The sequence below is a fragment of the Columba livia genome, chromosome 14 (genome assembly GCF_036013475.1).
Source record: "Columba livia isolate bColLiv1 breed racing homer chromosome 14, bColLiv1.pat.W.v2, whole genome shotgun sequence".
Classification (NCBI taxonomy): Eukaryota; Metazoa; Chordata; class Aves; order Columbiformes; family Columbidae; genus Columba; species Columba livia.
The window spans coordinates 9,766,820-9,780,937 of NC_088615.1; the positions used below are offsets into that span (position 1 = coordinate 9,766,820).

At 37.6% G+C, this 14,118-nt stretch overlaps 1 protein-coding gene across 6 annotated transcripts in view; it reads left to right on the plus strand.

The window, feature by feature from the left end:
* The window catches only part of LOC102091124 (core histone macro-H2A.1), a 46,811-nt gene that overhangs the window by 11,171 nt on the left and 21,522 nt on the right, over nt 1-14,118 (plus strand). For all 6 annotated transcript variants that reach the window (XM_065029953.1, XM_065029952.1, XM_065029950.1 and 3 more), the window contains exons 3-4: nt 10,391-10,497; nt 11,981-12,178. In XM_065029953.1, coding sequence (XP_064886025.1) covers nt 10,391-10,497; nt 11,981-12,178 — 305 coding nt within the window. The remainder of the gene's footprint in view (nt 1-10,390; nt 10,498-11,980; nt 12,179-14,118) is intronic.

Genomic DNA, 14,118 nt, shown 5'->3' on the forward strand with positions numbered 1-14,118 from the left:
ATGAGGTGCTAAATTTTGCTGGCCTTTGCTAAAGTTTAACTCTGATGTAAATCTGACGTTAGCCCATAATATGCTCAGATCTGGGATTTTGGTTTGGTTCAGTTTGAGATTTGAACTTCCATAATGCTTCCAGCTGTTAGACTTGGAGTTCTCTTCTGAATCCATCTGTAGTTATGACTTTATCTACTTTATACTCTGAAGGTAACTTACTCTTATGATATATGTAGTGCTACTCACCAAAAAGTAAAATTATGCATTCTATAATTTCTTGTAGCGTATGGGTGTATTTATAATTTAAGCACTTCTTCAGTCTGTGCCCAATGGAGTGCTTTTCAAACTACATTTGTGTTGTTCTTCTACTTTTGCATTAGCATGTTTGTACACGGTACAGCTCCACCAGCAGGAACATGCATTGGTTTAGCACACAGGAGTTAGTCTGGCTGCTTCAGTTGCTTTGAGCTAAAAACTGTGTGTCTTTGTTGCTTTTCAGTCCCTTGGTTTCAGACAACTTCTTCTACAGGAACTGCCTGGAATACATCTTGCCTGTGTTGCCTGTTCTGGTAGCTTTAAAAATAATAATAAACCTACTGTATTATTAGATGTACAATTTGTCTTCTGGTCTTCAGCTAATAAAGTGTTTTTCCTTATCTTACATTTCAAATACTTGATATATAGACAGGTTCTACAGTGAGTATTATCCTTCTCTTATTTATTTACTGAAGATTCTTGATACCTATGAGTAATATTACAAAATAATTCTCTCATCAGCACATCCAGTGTATGCAGTTTGGTTTCTTAAGCAAGCCACCTGCTTATTCTTTCCTGCTTTTCATCTAAGGAAATAATTTGTAATGTTCCCTGCCAATAGAATGCAAGTGTGTGTTTGTGGGTGAATGTGTAGAAAGTACCTTTGAGTTCTGCTGATATTGAAGCAAGTGGATATACTTCCATTCTGTACTCTGGAGGAAGAGTGTGGGTGCTGAAGAACTCTAATGCATGCTTCTTGTTTCTTTTCTGTGTTTGCAGCAGCACTTCATGCAGTGCTGCCTGTCTTGCAGCGAGTAGTCAGAATATTGGATTAATTTAGGCTTATGCTGAATGACTAATTGTAAGCATTATCAACTGCTTTAAGCTGTCAAGAAGTTCATTGTTAGTATTTCCTTTTGTCTTTTTTACTTATTGTGGCACTTGTTTTACAGTGGTTCATTACTTATTTATCTTCCCTAATGTGTAATTCAAAAAACTACAATCCATTCTCTATTTTCTCTACAAAGTAGTGCATCAGTATCAGTTTACATAAAAAACAAACAAACAAACAACAAACAAAAAAGCAAAACAACTAGGTCAGTTAGGAGAATAGCCAGAGACATCATTTGGGCATTGCAGCTGCTCTGATGAAGTTGTGTGGTTTGTGTTTGTCAGAACTGGTCTGGCCATACATGTAATCAGGTGTGTTCCTTTCAGATGTGTAGCTTGCAAAGTTATAATATAGTCCAAACTTTTTTACTAACTGAAAAAGACACTCCTTTGCCCTCAAAAAATAGAAACCTCTTGAGTATATTTAAAGGCAGCAAGAACCAGGCCTGCAAGTGATTCTGTTCTCCCTGGCCCCCATCATTTTCTCTACACTGTAAATAATTTTCAATTGCCAAAATGTCATCGCAAATGAGGAGAAGGAGAAGTTTATAAAACAGCAGGAGAACAGAAATACAGAAGAAATGAGACTTTGATTTATGTTTGTTTTGTACATACTGAAGTAAGGTAGGAGAAAATGTCTGTTTTCTCCATTAGATTTTTTTTTTTTCTCTTACCTGGGTTTTTATTGCCCATTGTGTGCTGTTGATCATGTATTTTGTTAAAATCTAAAGCACCTTTAGAATCCCACAGTTAGAATTGCATCTGGGGCATTCTGGTGCTTACCTGAGTTTTTGTTTTCAGGCTTTCTGATGTCACCAGAATTCCTTAATGGGGGTTCATGTGCCAGAGCTCAGTTCATTGCATTTCCATCTTGATTAATTTTCGATGTGGAAAATTTTCTTAAGCCAGTTGCTGATTGGCTGCAGATTGAAACTTCTTCCCAAATGCAGTAACTTTAGCTGCTCACTTCAGCTGCTCGCTTTCCAACGTGCAAGCTGATCAACTTGAACTGCTGCTTACCTCTTGTGTTTTCCTTGCTGCTGAAATTTTTTACAGAGTCACAGAGGAGAACAACGATTTGCCCTGTTTGACAAAGCAGATGTACTGCTGAACTTCTGCTTGGAGGCAGAGGGATAGCTCAGAGGTCCACAGTAAAAAAGCATTAGGTTAAAAGTAGATTCAAGTTCCAGGCACGCTGAGAATACCATAAATAATGGTCCTTAGGGAGTAATGAAATTTAAGAAGAGAAATAATTGAAAATATCTTTTTGATACTGTTGAAATGTGCATTCACTACCAAGATACATTTCTTTTATTTAAACGGGCAGCTTTAGAAACACTAATCCTTGTTATGGTGTTGTGCCACAAACCGTCCCCCAAAAGAGGTTTAAAATAAATTAGGGGCTTGTCACAATTTAAAATTACTATACTTGCAAGAAGTGCCTCTTTACATTTAAAACTTTGCGTTGTTATCAACTGAATGACCAGCTCTCTTTCTGAACTTATAAATGCATGAATCAGTGGAATTTAGTTGATCTCGGAGTTCAAAAAGCTAAGTTGATACAAAATTATTTACCTGATTAGGAATCTAATGTGTACTTCAAGCTACAAAGATCAGACTTGATGAAAAACAATAAAAGCAAAAGCATTTTCTCATAATAAAAGCTATAACAGTGCATACCAATATGTCAGTATATACACTTATTTCGGAGAGGTAAATATGCATCAGAATTTGCATTGTGACGTTTGTCATATTCAGATATTGTACAAAATGCTGGACTGGATTGGTTTGATATTTTTTTTTATCATAGTCACAGAATTATTTTCTCTCTTGAAACTGTTATATTTTAGTTATATTTTAATATCCTTAGAGCTAGAATTATTTTTAATTCTAGCAACAGTCATTACATCTATTTATTTGGCTAAGTTGCAACAAAGCAATGACTTCTATAAATTGCTGTTCAATTTAATATTGGTATCACCCTTCATTTCGAAGAATGGAGTTTAAGTGAAGTGTAAAACAAAAATATAGCTGATTTTGCTACACATTTTTTTCCTACCCTTGTATTTATTTTGACTTATATCTCCTGTTGAGAACAACAGACAACATCCTTTCCCTAGGTTTTCTTGGACTTGAAGTTCTGACATCAAGTATTGTAAGCATGCTTTTTTCCCTGGTCTTTTTTTCATAAGGATTATTTAAGAATACCCATGTTCAGATCACACTATATGTTTGGTCTTCAGTCTTTTTTCCACAGCGCATTTATCCCTGAATTTCTTTCAGGGATTAAATTCCATGTGGATTCTTGGGTGCAGTCAGATAAAATGCTTCATCCTCAATATAAATTTCATTGGGGAAAAATAAATTTATTGGGGTATACAGTGAATTACAGTATTTTTAAAACAAACAGGAGGTACTTTTGCTCCAAATTACAAAAATATCTGTGATGTAGTGAGGCTTGTTACTGCAAGATGTTATGGATACCAAACCATTCTGAATGGTTTCAGAAAACAATTAGACATTTGCATAGAAATAAAACCCACTGGGGGACTAAACACAAAGATGGCAGTTCTAAGCTGGGAAACCACTAAGCTGCACATAGCTGGAATCAGAGGGAATGTTTTGGAAAAAATAGCATTTTAATTTTGCCTGTTCCTTTAATCCTCCTGAGCATCTGCTCTCGGGCACTGGCTGGCGACAGGATATCAGGCTTGATGTATTTTTTTTGCTCCAATGGAGTTATAGCTAATCCATATGCTCACCTACCACAGAATATACAAAGTAATAGAATTTTTCACATGCTTTGTTCTCCACACATGGATTTAAAAAAAAAGTGTTGAACATGCTATATAGTTACTCCTATTCTGCTTCTGTAAAGTAATGAGGGAAAATATTTGTAAAGGTTTTTCTTCCAAATAATAACAGTTGTATTTGTCTACAGATACTTGTATTTATTATGGTTTCAATTTTTGTCTTGATACAAAAAGACTTGATGTTGGGAAAAGGCTTTGAGACAACAGCAATTTAATGTCATAATATTTTCAGTAACAAATATTGAATCCACTTTCCTCACTGTCAGAGGCAGTATCTAATGAAACCATTATCACCATCTGCCAGATCACTGAAGTGGGTACACTACAAAAATGAGAGCAGAGCATATATGGTTTACATCACCTTTGGTCATTGTTTAGTAAAGTTTTTGATGGTGACTTGTACGCCTTGCTCCTCTTTGTAGGGACAGGAGTACGCACACCCTTGACATACATTTTCATTTCCTCTTTCAAGCCCAGGTTTTGGAGCCACTTCAGTAAAATCCAAAGTTTCAATATGAAGTCCTATTGTCTCTTTCTTTTGTTAATAATGCAGTTAATGTTCACTGAACTTCAGTAGATGATTGGCACCTGCCACTTCTAGAACGTTTGGATATGCGAATTCCTAACGTGTGCCTGCAAAGGCCAGAGACTAAGCTAGGACCAGGCGTTAAGACATGAGGAGTCTCCTTCAGACTGTAACAGCCCGGCCAAATCATACATGCTGCACTTGATTGAGTAACGTCTGGCAGCAGTGATGTTAATCACGTTTGAGTGCATTTCTAAAACGTGTAAACTGTTAGGAGTAATGGCAAAGTGTGAACTGCTAGGTAGGGGAAGCTCCACTGTGAAAAAAGAAAATAGGTTCATTTGAGCTGGATCAGAATTCTTTGAGTCGGTGGAGGCTGTTGCTTTTTAAATTAGTATCTGGGGTGTGACTGTTGTAATAAATAACATTTGAGCTTAAATTCACTTTCAGGTTTCCCTGAAAAGTAAACTTACATACGTTTTACAGATTGATAGTAAACCATAACATTTTAAAAATTAGGAAGTTAAATAATGTTGGATCTCTTACCAAAAAAAAAACCAACTGGGGTTGGGGGATGGTATTAAAGTGTCAAGAAGTGCTGTAAAGAAGTGTGAGACAGATCAGAAGGCTCTAAGTGGAGGTGGCTTTTGTGGCCTCAACTTGAGTTTTATGTAAACAGCAGTCTGTCATCTGCCTCACAGAAATGCAAAACTTATAATAACTTGGCAAAGTGAACAGTTTCTCCTTTAAGGGGCCCAGTTTTGATACAGCTCAGACACTAAAGACTGAATGGTTTGAGGTTTTTTTATCGTATCCTAAGAGAATGATTGCTCTGTAGAGAGTTGAGGTTTCATCAAGGCTTGTTCAAAGCAGTAACATTTCTTGAATTGATTTTCACTGCATCAAATTTCCATGACTTTGAACCAAGGCTGAGAACTGTTTTATTGGAATGCGTAAGAGGGAAAGTGTTGTTAAATGATTCTACCTTCACTCTCACAACTGCAGATTCCAGGGAGATTGGGTGGAATACACAGAGAGAAGAACGCAGGAAACTCTTAACAGTCTTGGTTGATTGGGATAAAACCTTCCCGAATCATGTAAAATGATTCTGAAGTCAATCAAATACTATGGAAGGATGATTAATTTAAAGTACAATAAACAGACTCCTTGTCATGTAGTTGGCTTTGTAGGAAATACATATTTTTCTCAGTGGAATTGTTTTTCTTTATTTCTTTTCGTTTTTCTTTAATTTCTGGATATTGTGCTCAATTTTCTTTTGAGCAGAGGCTTCAAAACTTTTAGGCTTGTTCCTGTTGGAACTTGCGTGTTCAGAAATTGGCCTTGTGTCAGCATATCACCTGTTAGTTGTTAAGAGTTTAATTTTCAAAGCTATGATTTCATCTCCCTGAAGAGAAGGTGGACAAAGGGATTCAATGCAACAAGAGCGTTTTAGCTTGAGATGTAAACGAAGAAAAGAAAAAAGAATTGGGGGATGAACTTGGACCAGGTTGATGATGTACATTTAGAAAGTGTTATAGCCTAGAATGCATGATAAGCTAAACGCCTTGTCATTTAGGCTTTAAAGGAACTTTAGTCAGTAATGACCAGTAATATTTTGTTTGAAAATTAGGATAAATGAACCAGAGCATTCTCCAGGAGTGGAGAAGAATGCATTTGCTTTTGTTTCCATCCAGGTCTGCAGTTGCTACTGCGCCTGCTTTGGTTTGGTCTAATTGTAATTTGTTTCATTTTAACCTTGTGCTGAGTTCTTGTTCCAAAATTTGCAAGTGTTGTGAAATACCCAAGCAACGGTATTTAAGGCAGAGCAGTACCACTGTGAGACAGGGAAATGCAGATAAGGAAATTAGGAACTTAGTAGGGTGGCCAAGAGATAACCAGAGATTATAGAGTCTCTGTGAGTAGAGGATGAGGAACTCGATCTGAAAACCTGCTTCAGGATGAGGTTTTTGTGGAGAATTCTAAAACGTTTTGGTTGTGTTTGATTAGGAAGTGCCCTGAGACCAGCTTTTCCTGTGGTCTTACGTTAGGCGTAAGTGCAAAGATATACAACCTGGTTTGTATTTTTTTTTTCTCCTTTAAAAATATTTAACTGAACTTTTCAAAACCTCCGAGAAAAAATAGTTTTGGTTCAAGTGCTGAGAACAGGCTTAGACCAGTTTTCGCTGCCCGTACCATTTGCCTAGTTCTAAACATTGCAGAGAATTTTTCAGTTGATATAAATGACAACTACATTTCATAGAATCATAGTTCTATTAAATTAATTATATTAATAATTTAATAGAATTTAGAAATCAAATTGATCTTTTCGTATTATAGTCAGACTCCTAAGGCATCCATCCCTTTTCTTGCTATATAGCAGCTGTTCATACATGAATATGTCACATGCTGACATGGCATTCCTACATAGTTTTTTGTTTCCTCATTATGTACTACTTAGTTTTTTTGCTAGATTGTTTTATATTTGCAGGTAAAGTAATACATGTTGGTTTGCTTTTTTTGGAAATTATTTAAAAGCACATAAAAAGCCATTTGTATAAATACAAAGAGTATCTCTTCATGTTAACCGAATATTTCAATATGTAGTAGTTGAAGAATTATACCTTCAAAAGCTTATAATATTGATTAATTTGTATATTTTCCTCATTAAAAAACATATTTTAGTGTTCAATGCTGCTTTAAAGTGTGTTTCACAGTTGCCTTGTGCCTGCGTGGTAGGGGTGTAATTATTCTCTGGGGGGAAATGCCTTGAGTAAATAAATGAAAGGAATGGAATAGACATTATGCAACTTGTATCCTTTTTGTGAGGCCTCATTTTTGTAAAATGGTCTTGTTTTGGTCTTCTGGCTGGATAAATACAAGCTGAGTAAATCCTGAAGTCATGGAAGCTCCTAACACTCGCTTTTGCCTCAGCCCTGACAGCTAAAGCTTTCTCTCTTGACCCTGTTCAGTTGCAGGAGTTGATTTTTGAATGTCTATTTTTTCCCACTGTTGGAAGATCACTTTTAATAAACAGAATTCTTCAATGACTCAAACGTTTGAGCCTGGTAGAATGGCATTTCCAAACATGAGTCTGACCTAAGAATTCAGATCCCATCTTGCTTTTAATTACCTTTTCCCACCTACCACTATTTGCAGCCCCACATCTAAATCCAGAGTCATTATTTTGGAGATTCGAGTCAGTTTCCTTACAGAGAGAGCTAGATTTTAATCTAGTTTAAAATTGGTTTAAAGCACAGATGAATCACCAGTTCAATCTTAAGCAGTAAAGTAGCATAAAACAGATGTGAAAGTAAAGCTGACTGCAAGCAAAATCCAGACAAGATCCCATCCAGATCCAGCAAGTCTTCATTTCTACCATTTGTTGGGCTTGGATGAGGTTTGCCTCTGTCAGTGCTAAATTAAAAACAACAAAAAAAAAGTTGGCTATATTTGCTTCAGCTTGAATCCGTCCTGATTTTCTGTTTTTAAGTAGGGGAGAGTTCCCCCTTTGACCAGACTTGCACGCATAGCTGTGTTTGGCTGTTCTCTGTGCTGCGGGTCTCTCTGCATGTGAGAGCAATGCTTGGTTATTATTGGAGAGCTGAGAAGGCCAGAAGAAAAATTCCACCCTCCATGCCCTCCTCTCTCCCTCTCCCCAGCTCCTCTTTTGTGGTCCCCAACGCCAGTGCAAAGCGTTCTGTTCCAGCAAAGGAAGCGGGGTACCTCAACTTCCCTAAAGGACCATTAGAAAACTGTAATTTCAAAATGAGTTTCCTGTCCAAGGAAGAGGGCTTAGCACTTACAAGAACAGTTCTCCACTGTACGAGGCAGACATTTTACTTTTATGAGGAACAAATAAAACATTCCTCTGCACTTTACAGGCATAACACTTTCTTAGACTCTTTAGTTACAAAACGACCTGTCTGCATGGTTATGCTGATCGGTTGCAGAGAATAACACGGACTGACTGTTTCATGGTGCTTGATGCGGTAAAGAAGCGGAGGTGGGGGAAGCAGAGGCAAACCAAAAAGTTGTCTGCTGTTTGCGGCAGATTCTTCCCATGCTTTTTAGCCAGTGATATAGTCTGAGATACAGCCAAGACAGTTACCAGTCTAGAGAGGTGGAGATGCTGGTGCTGTTACAGTGACGCAGAGTCTTGCTGAGGTCAGTGGGGATGCGTGGGGTGTAACCCAGAGCGCAGCTTCTCCGTTGGAAGGTGGTAACATGTCTTCTGTCACGACAGGCGGCTGTATGCAGTGCTGAATGCAAGCTAAAGCTCCCCTGTCTGAGCTGTGGCTTTTGAGAAGTATGTGAAAAGGATTATGCCAGGTTAATTCAGTTCTTTGGAGGTGTGGAAAGTATAGTCAGGTTGACTTTACCCTGCTAATCCTGCTTTAAAAATAAATTAAAGCAATTGTTGTCAGCATGAAATGCTGAGTTACTTTTGGGGGCTTAGACTTAATATTCTATCTTGTATAATAAAGTTAATTGTGCACTTTGAAGAATGCAAAGACAGTGAAAGCCTAGCAAAATCCTCCATGAAGTTTAACTGTAGAACATCCAGAAGCAGCTGTAAGTTTTCCAGTAGGTGTCATAACTAGATTATTATGGAACTTCCAATGAAAAATAATTGGGGAATCATGTTAAATTCAGCCTAATGAAAAGCCATAGTCTGTGCTATGTGCTATTACTTAAGATTTACTATGTGTTATGGTAAAGGCATGTGGTCATGTGGGCTTTGATTTTAGTCTTTTTCATTTCCAGATTAATGTCTTAATTCAGTTCTATTTACCTCTAAAGCAAGCTTATAGGAGAGCTTTCATGGTGTAGCCAGTTGTTTAATGTGAAATCAATCTCATACGCTATTCTAATGTTAAATTTTAATATAATAGTGTGTAATAGATTTTAAAAAGACACTTCCATTTTCTTTTTTCTCTTTTTCTCCAAACGTTACCAGATTTGCAAAAGGAAATTTACCAAAAGCAATAGTGAAACACAGTCTGTACAGAGGGGGATGAAAGGTTATGTGTAACGGAGACAGCAATAGCACATTATTGTGAAGTCAGATAAACATGTTATGTCATTTTTTTTAAATTGTTCCCCAGACTTTCTTGTAATTAATTGCATTCTTTGCCTAAGGCTTGTTGAGTCGAAGACAGATGAGTGAGCAGGTAATGCTGTAGCCTTTCACTTCATAGATCTTTGCAGGGGAGCAAGTTAATCTTTCCTGATTGCAATAAAAGTCATTTTATGCACAGCTGCTAGATGTGTTTTGTCAGGACTGGAGATTTCTTTTACAGAGATAATTTACTGGGAGGAAACAGACATGATTCATCAATTACTTTTTTGGACAGAAACTTTTCAGATAGAGGAAAAAGAAACAACATTAAGTTGGTGCAGCAGTGGAGTTTGTAGCCTTAGTGTCCTAACTCGGATGTGTGCTTACATGTTTCCATAATGTTAAAAATTACAAACTGAGATTAATGTCGTTTCCACTAATAAAAAAATAGAATCGATGTAAGCCAGAACTCACATATATGACAGGTTTGAGAAAAAAGACTGTAGCGTTTGTACATCTAGTGCTTTGTCACCTGATAGGAGGGGGATCCTGGGAGATGAACGCACAGTAGCCCTGACAAGAACACTGAAAAGTCAAGAATCTGGAGGAACTGCTTTAAAAGGACGAAAAAGTGAATATAGTTTAGACTACAGGACTTTGAGTGTGCACTCGCCCATCGGTGATTAGATATATAAAATGAAATTGTAATGTTAGGGTTAGATGTCTATTGAGTGTATTCTACAGTAGTTACGAATAACATGATATAATTCAGATATCTTTTTGCATGCATGCTAAATAACACATTGATTTTTCTTAATGATTGCAATAATTAAAAGGGACTTACTTTTTCCCCAGCGGAAATTCTTGAATTGGCTGGAAATGCTGCAAGGGACAACAAGAAGGGTCGAGTCACTCCTAGACACATCCTGTTGGCTGTAGCAAATGATGAAGAATTAAATCAGGTAAGAAAAAACTTCACTGTGTGAGGGCCACGATTTCCTTTAGGGCTTTTAAAATTGTCTTTCCATATAGCTGAATTGTAACTCAAGACCTCTGCTTATTGAGTAGCCCACCAGGAAGCAGCTCATTCACTCACTAGCGCACTGCCTGCCTAACATACTGTAGCACTCAGCTTAATTATGTATTTCAGGACTCTTAAAATGTGTAAAAATGCAATGGAGATGCTCTCACTATTACATCCACTTCTGTTAGAGCAGGACATTGTCATAAACTCTACAGAGACATGGAGAAAATCTTGTAGATGCTTTTTTGTTTGTTTGTTTTTGTTTTCTCCCTTATGCAGCTTAGGACTCAGCAGGACCTATCATGTTCCCATTGAAGTCTGTCAGTTTTGACCACAGAATTAAGAGCTCTGGATCTCTTGCAAGCCTGTGTCCTTTACAGATTTCAAAATGCGTGTAACTCAGCCAGAAAAAAAATTGAGCATTATTATTACAGTGCTGTGGTGTCAGCCAGGGACACTGGCTAGGATTAATGTCCGTTTGTGTGAGGTGCTGTAAAAACAGGTCTGAAAAGATATTGTTTCCAAACCTACATATCGTGATGGAGCAGGAAAAAAGGAAATAATATCCCCAAACCAACCGCCTCCTGACTTTGTCTGAAATTTGATACTTTCCATTCATCATCCCTTTGTGAGCTCGGAGCCTCAATGAGTTGTGGCTGGGGAGCAGTAAACACGACTCAGAAGGTGGGAGTACCTGAGGGACTTTAATGTCACCTTTTGTATCCTCCTGAACAGTGAATGAGTCCCAGTTAGGTGTATAAAAAATGGGTTAAAGTGGTTTTAAATACAAAGCATTATATATTATATATTTCACCTCTGCTTTTAAAGGCTTGAGTGAACTGCACACTTTTGAGTATTGATCTGCTTTTCTTCAACTACATAAAGATTTTTTTTGAAGAAAGACTTAAGATATAGAGATTTGTATAAATGTTACCCTCCATTTGAAGTTTTTTCTTCTAATAAAAAAAAATCTGTTTTAAAAATGCACTTTCAAGAAAATTCAGTAATTGGGACAGATATTGGGTTCTCCACAGCGTGGTAGCCATTGCAGTCCCATCCCATGGACTTTGGGGTCCCGTCCCTGCCACAGACCACCTGCAGAACCCTCACGTCTGGGCCTGGGGCTGTTCTGTTTTCTGGCAGCTTGGGTAATGGTCTGGATTGCATGGCCTCACAGAAACTCATTTGGTGTGAGCCCAAGAGATACTAGCAAGCATATGTGCAAGAATACCTGTTCACTTTATAGTTAAAATTTAGTACATGATCAACTCCATTTCATGGCTCTCTTCTTCAAGGATAATGTGTTGCGAAAAACACAAGAACCAGTTAAAACGTACAAAGTTTGTAGTGACTGTCATTTTCTATTTATTGGTAAGTGAATGCTGAAAATTGTTATCTACAACTTTTATTTTTTTTGTTAGCTATTGAAAGGGGTCACCATAGCCAGCGGTGGAGTGTTACCCAATATTCACCCAGAGCTGTTGGCAAAGAAGCGAGGATCAAAAGGAAAACTGGAAGCCATCATCACTCCACCTCCAGCAAAGAAGGCCAAGTCTCCATCACAGAAAAAAACTGTATCAAAGAAAACAGGTGGCAAGAAAGGAGCGAGGAAATCCAAGGTAGAGTCACCTGTTTGTTTTAAACCCAACAAGCTTGCTTGTAGTAGCTGTTTGGGGCATCACACAGGGTCAACTTTCTGTTCCATGTGTTGTTGACAACATGAATTTCAGGAGCAGTGTAAGGAAATGCTGAAGGCGTGCTGCCCTCTGCCCAGCACAGGCGGAAGGCTGAAAACCGTCAGGTCTGCAGAACAGGTGGAAAAGCTGGAAATACTCTGTTCTTTGTACAAAACAGGTGTTAGGTGGACACAGGCTGGAGGCACCAAGAGGCAGAAGAAGCGAGTGTATGGGGGCTGTACTGATCATGCTGCCCTGGTGAGCAAGCGAGACCTTGTGTAGCAACTGCAGGAGTAGCTTCGCTGTGGTGCTGGTATTGGGCTGGGCAGAGTAAACTCACTGGGACTTTGCTCGTGTGTTGAGATGCGTCTGCCAGAAACAGGGAAACTGGGTATCTTTTTCAAAAGCAATGTCACACTAAAGCAGCATTTTGCAATTGTAAATATTGGGAAAAAAAAACAACAGCCCAAGTCACTTGCGTTATTAAGTCCTCAGCCACCAGCAGGTCAGATCCTTGTTTTCAAGTGTAGTGTTTTTCTGTTTGTTGTTGGGATGGTTTGGTTTGGTTTGGATCTTGTGTGTGTGTATGTGTATTTTGGCTTATTTGTTTCATTTTTCATTGTGGTGTTTGTTTTAATTTTGTTTGTTCCAGCTTAGTAAAAGATTCCTCTTAGTCGATTTGATGAAATCCAAAGAGGGTGAAGTATTTCAGTAGGGTGCATTTCTGCTAGAGCAGAGTCTCTTGCAATGTCAGAGTAGCGTTATGGCTATGTGTAGTGTTATGGCTACACAAAATTGCTTTGGCTGAGCTAAAGATGCACAAATATCCCCCTCCGTTTTAATATGTTATAGATGAGAATCCTGCATGTTTAGACTTGTATTTTGTTTTGGTTTTAATTCCTAGCAATTAATTAAACTCATTCAAAATGAAGTGTGGAGGTGAGGGGAAAAACAAGAGGACCAAAACATGATTTTTCTTGTGTTAGGAAACTAAGAATAACTTTTTTTTTAAGCTAAAGTGAACATTCCGTTCCTCCTTTTTTAGTATCAGTTTGTAGGAGCAGGGAATCTTTCCAATGTGTGTGTGTTTAGCCAATGATTTTTTTTTGCAAAACAACTACAGTCAAGCAGTAAGCTATGAAGCTACATAAAAAAATAACATGAATTGCATGTGAAATGGACAGTGCATGTGAAAAGTCGCCTTTCCTGTCAGACAAAGCTTCTGTATGCATCATGTATGTCTCTGTTATGGTTTACTTGGCCACCCTTCTAACTGTTTCACTTTTTTGTTTTTGAACTGTTGAATTTAGTTTTGTCTTTTAGAGCACCTAGTAGCTGACATTTCAAGTGCAGTGCCTCTAATAAACATGCACTAATAATTTACCTAAATCTGGATTTTTTTTCCCCCTACTTGATTACAAAAGCAGGAAGTCTGTTGTGGGGTTCTGTTTTTCTTCCACACAATAAACTGTATTGTCTGCTTACTATATTGGTATTTGGCTAACAGTAAACTCCTGGGAAATTGAAATTGGACCCATGAAAATCTAATTTTCAAAACATTTGTGTAAAGTAAAGCATGGTTACAGCTTCTACAAGCACCAATATACCCTTGCATCAAAGTCATTTTAGTTGCTCAGCCACAGATTTAGTTTATATACTTTGGAAAGGGAGAATAGGAGAATGGTGGCTTGCTTAATATTCCAGGTGTGCTTTTTAGCTTCAGCATATGTATTGCTGAGGCACCGAATATTTATATTAAATCATAAGTAGTAATTTTATGGAAAATATAAAATTATTTTGGTCACTGAGTTTATAACTACAGCAGTCAGTTCACTGTCTTCATGAAACATCCTTTTCAACATGTTCCTAGTTCTCATTTTTAT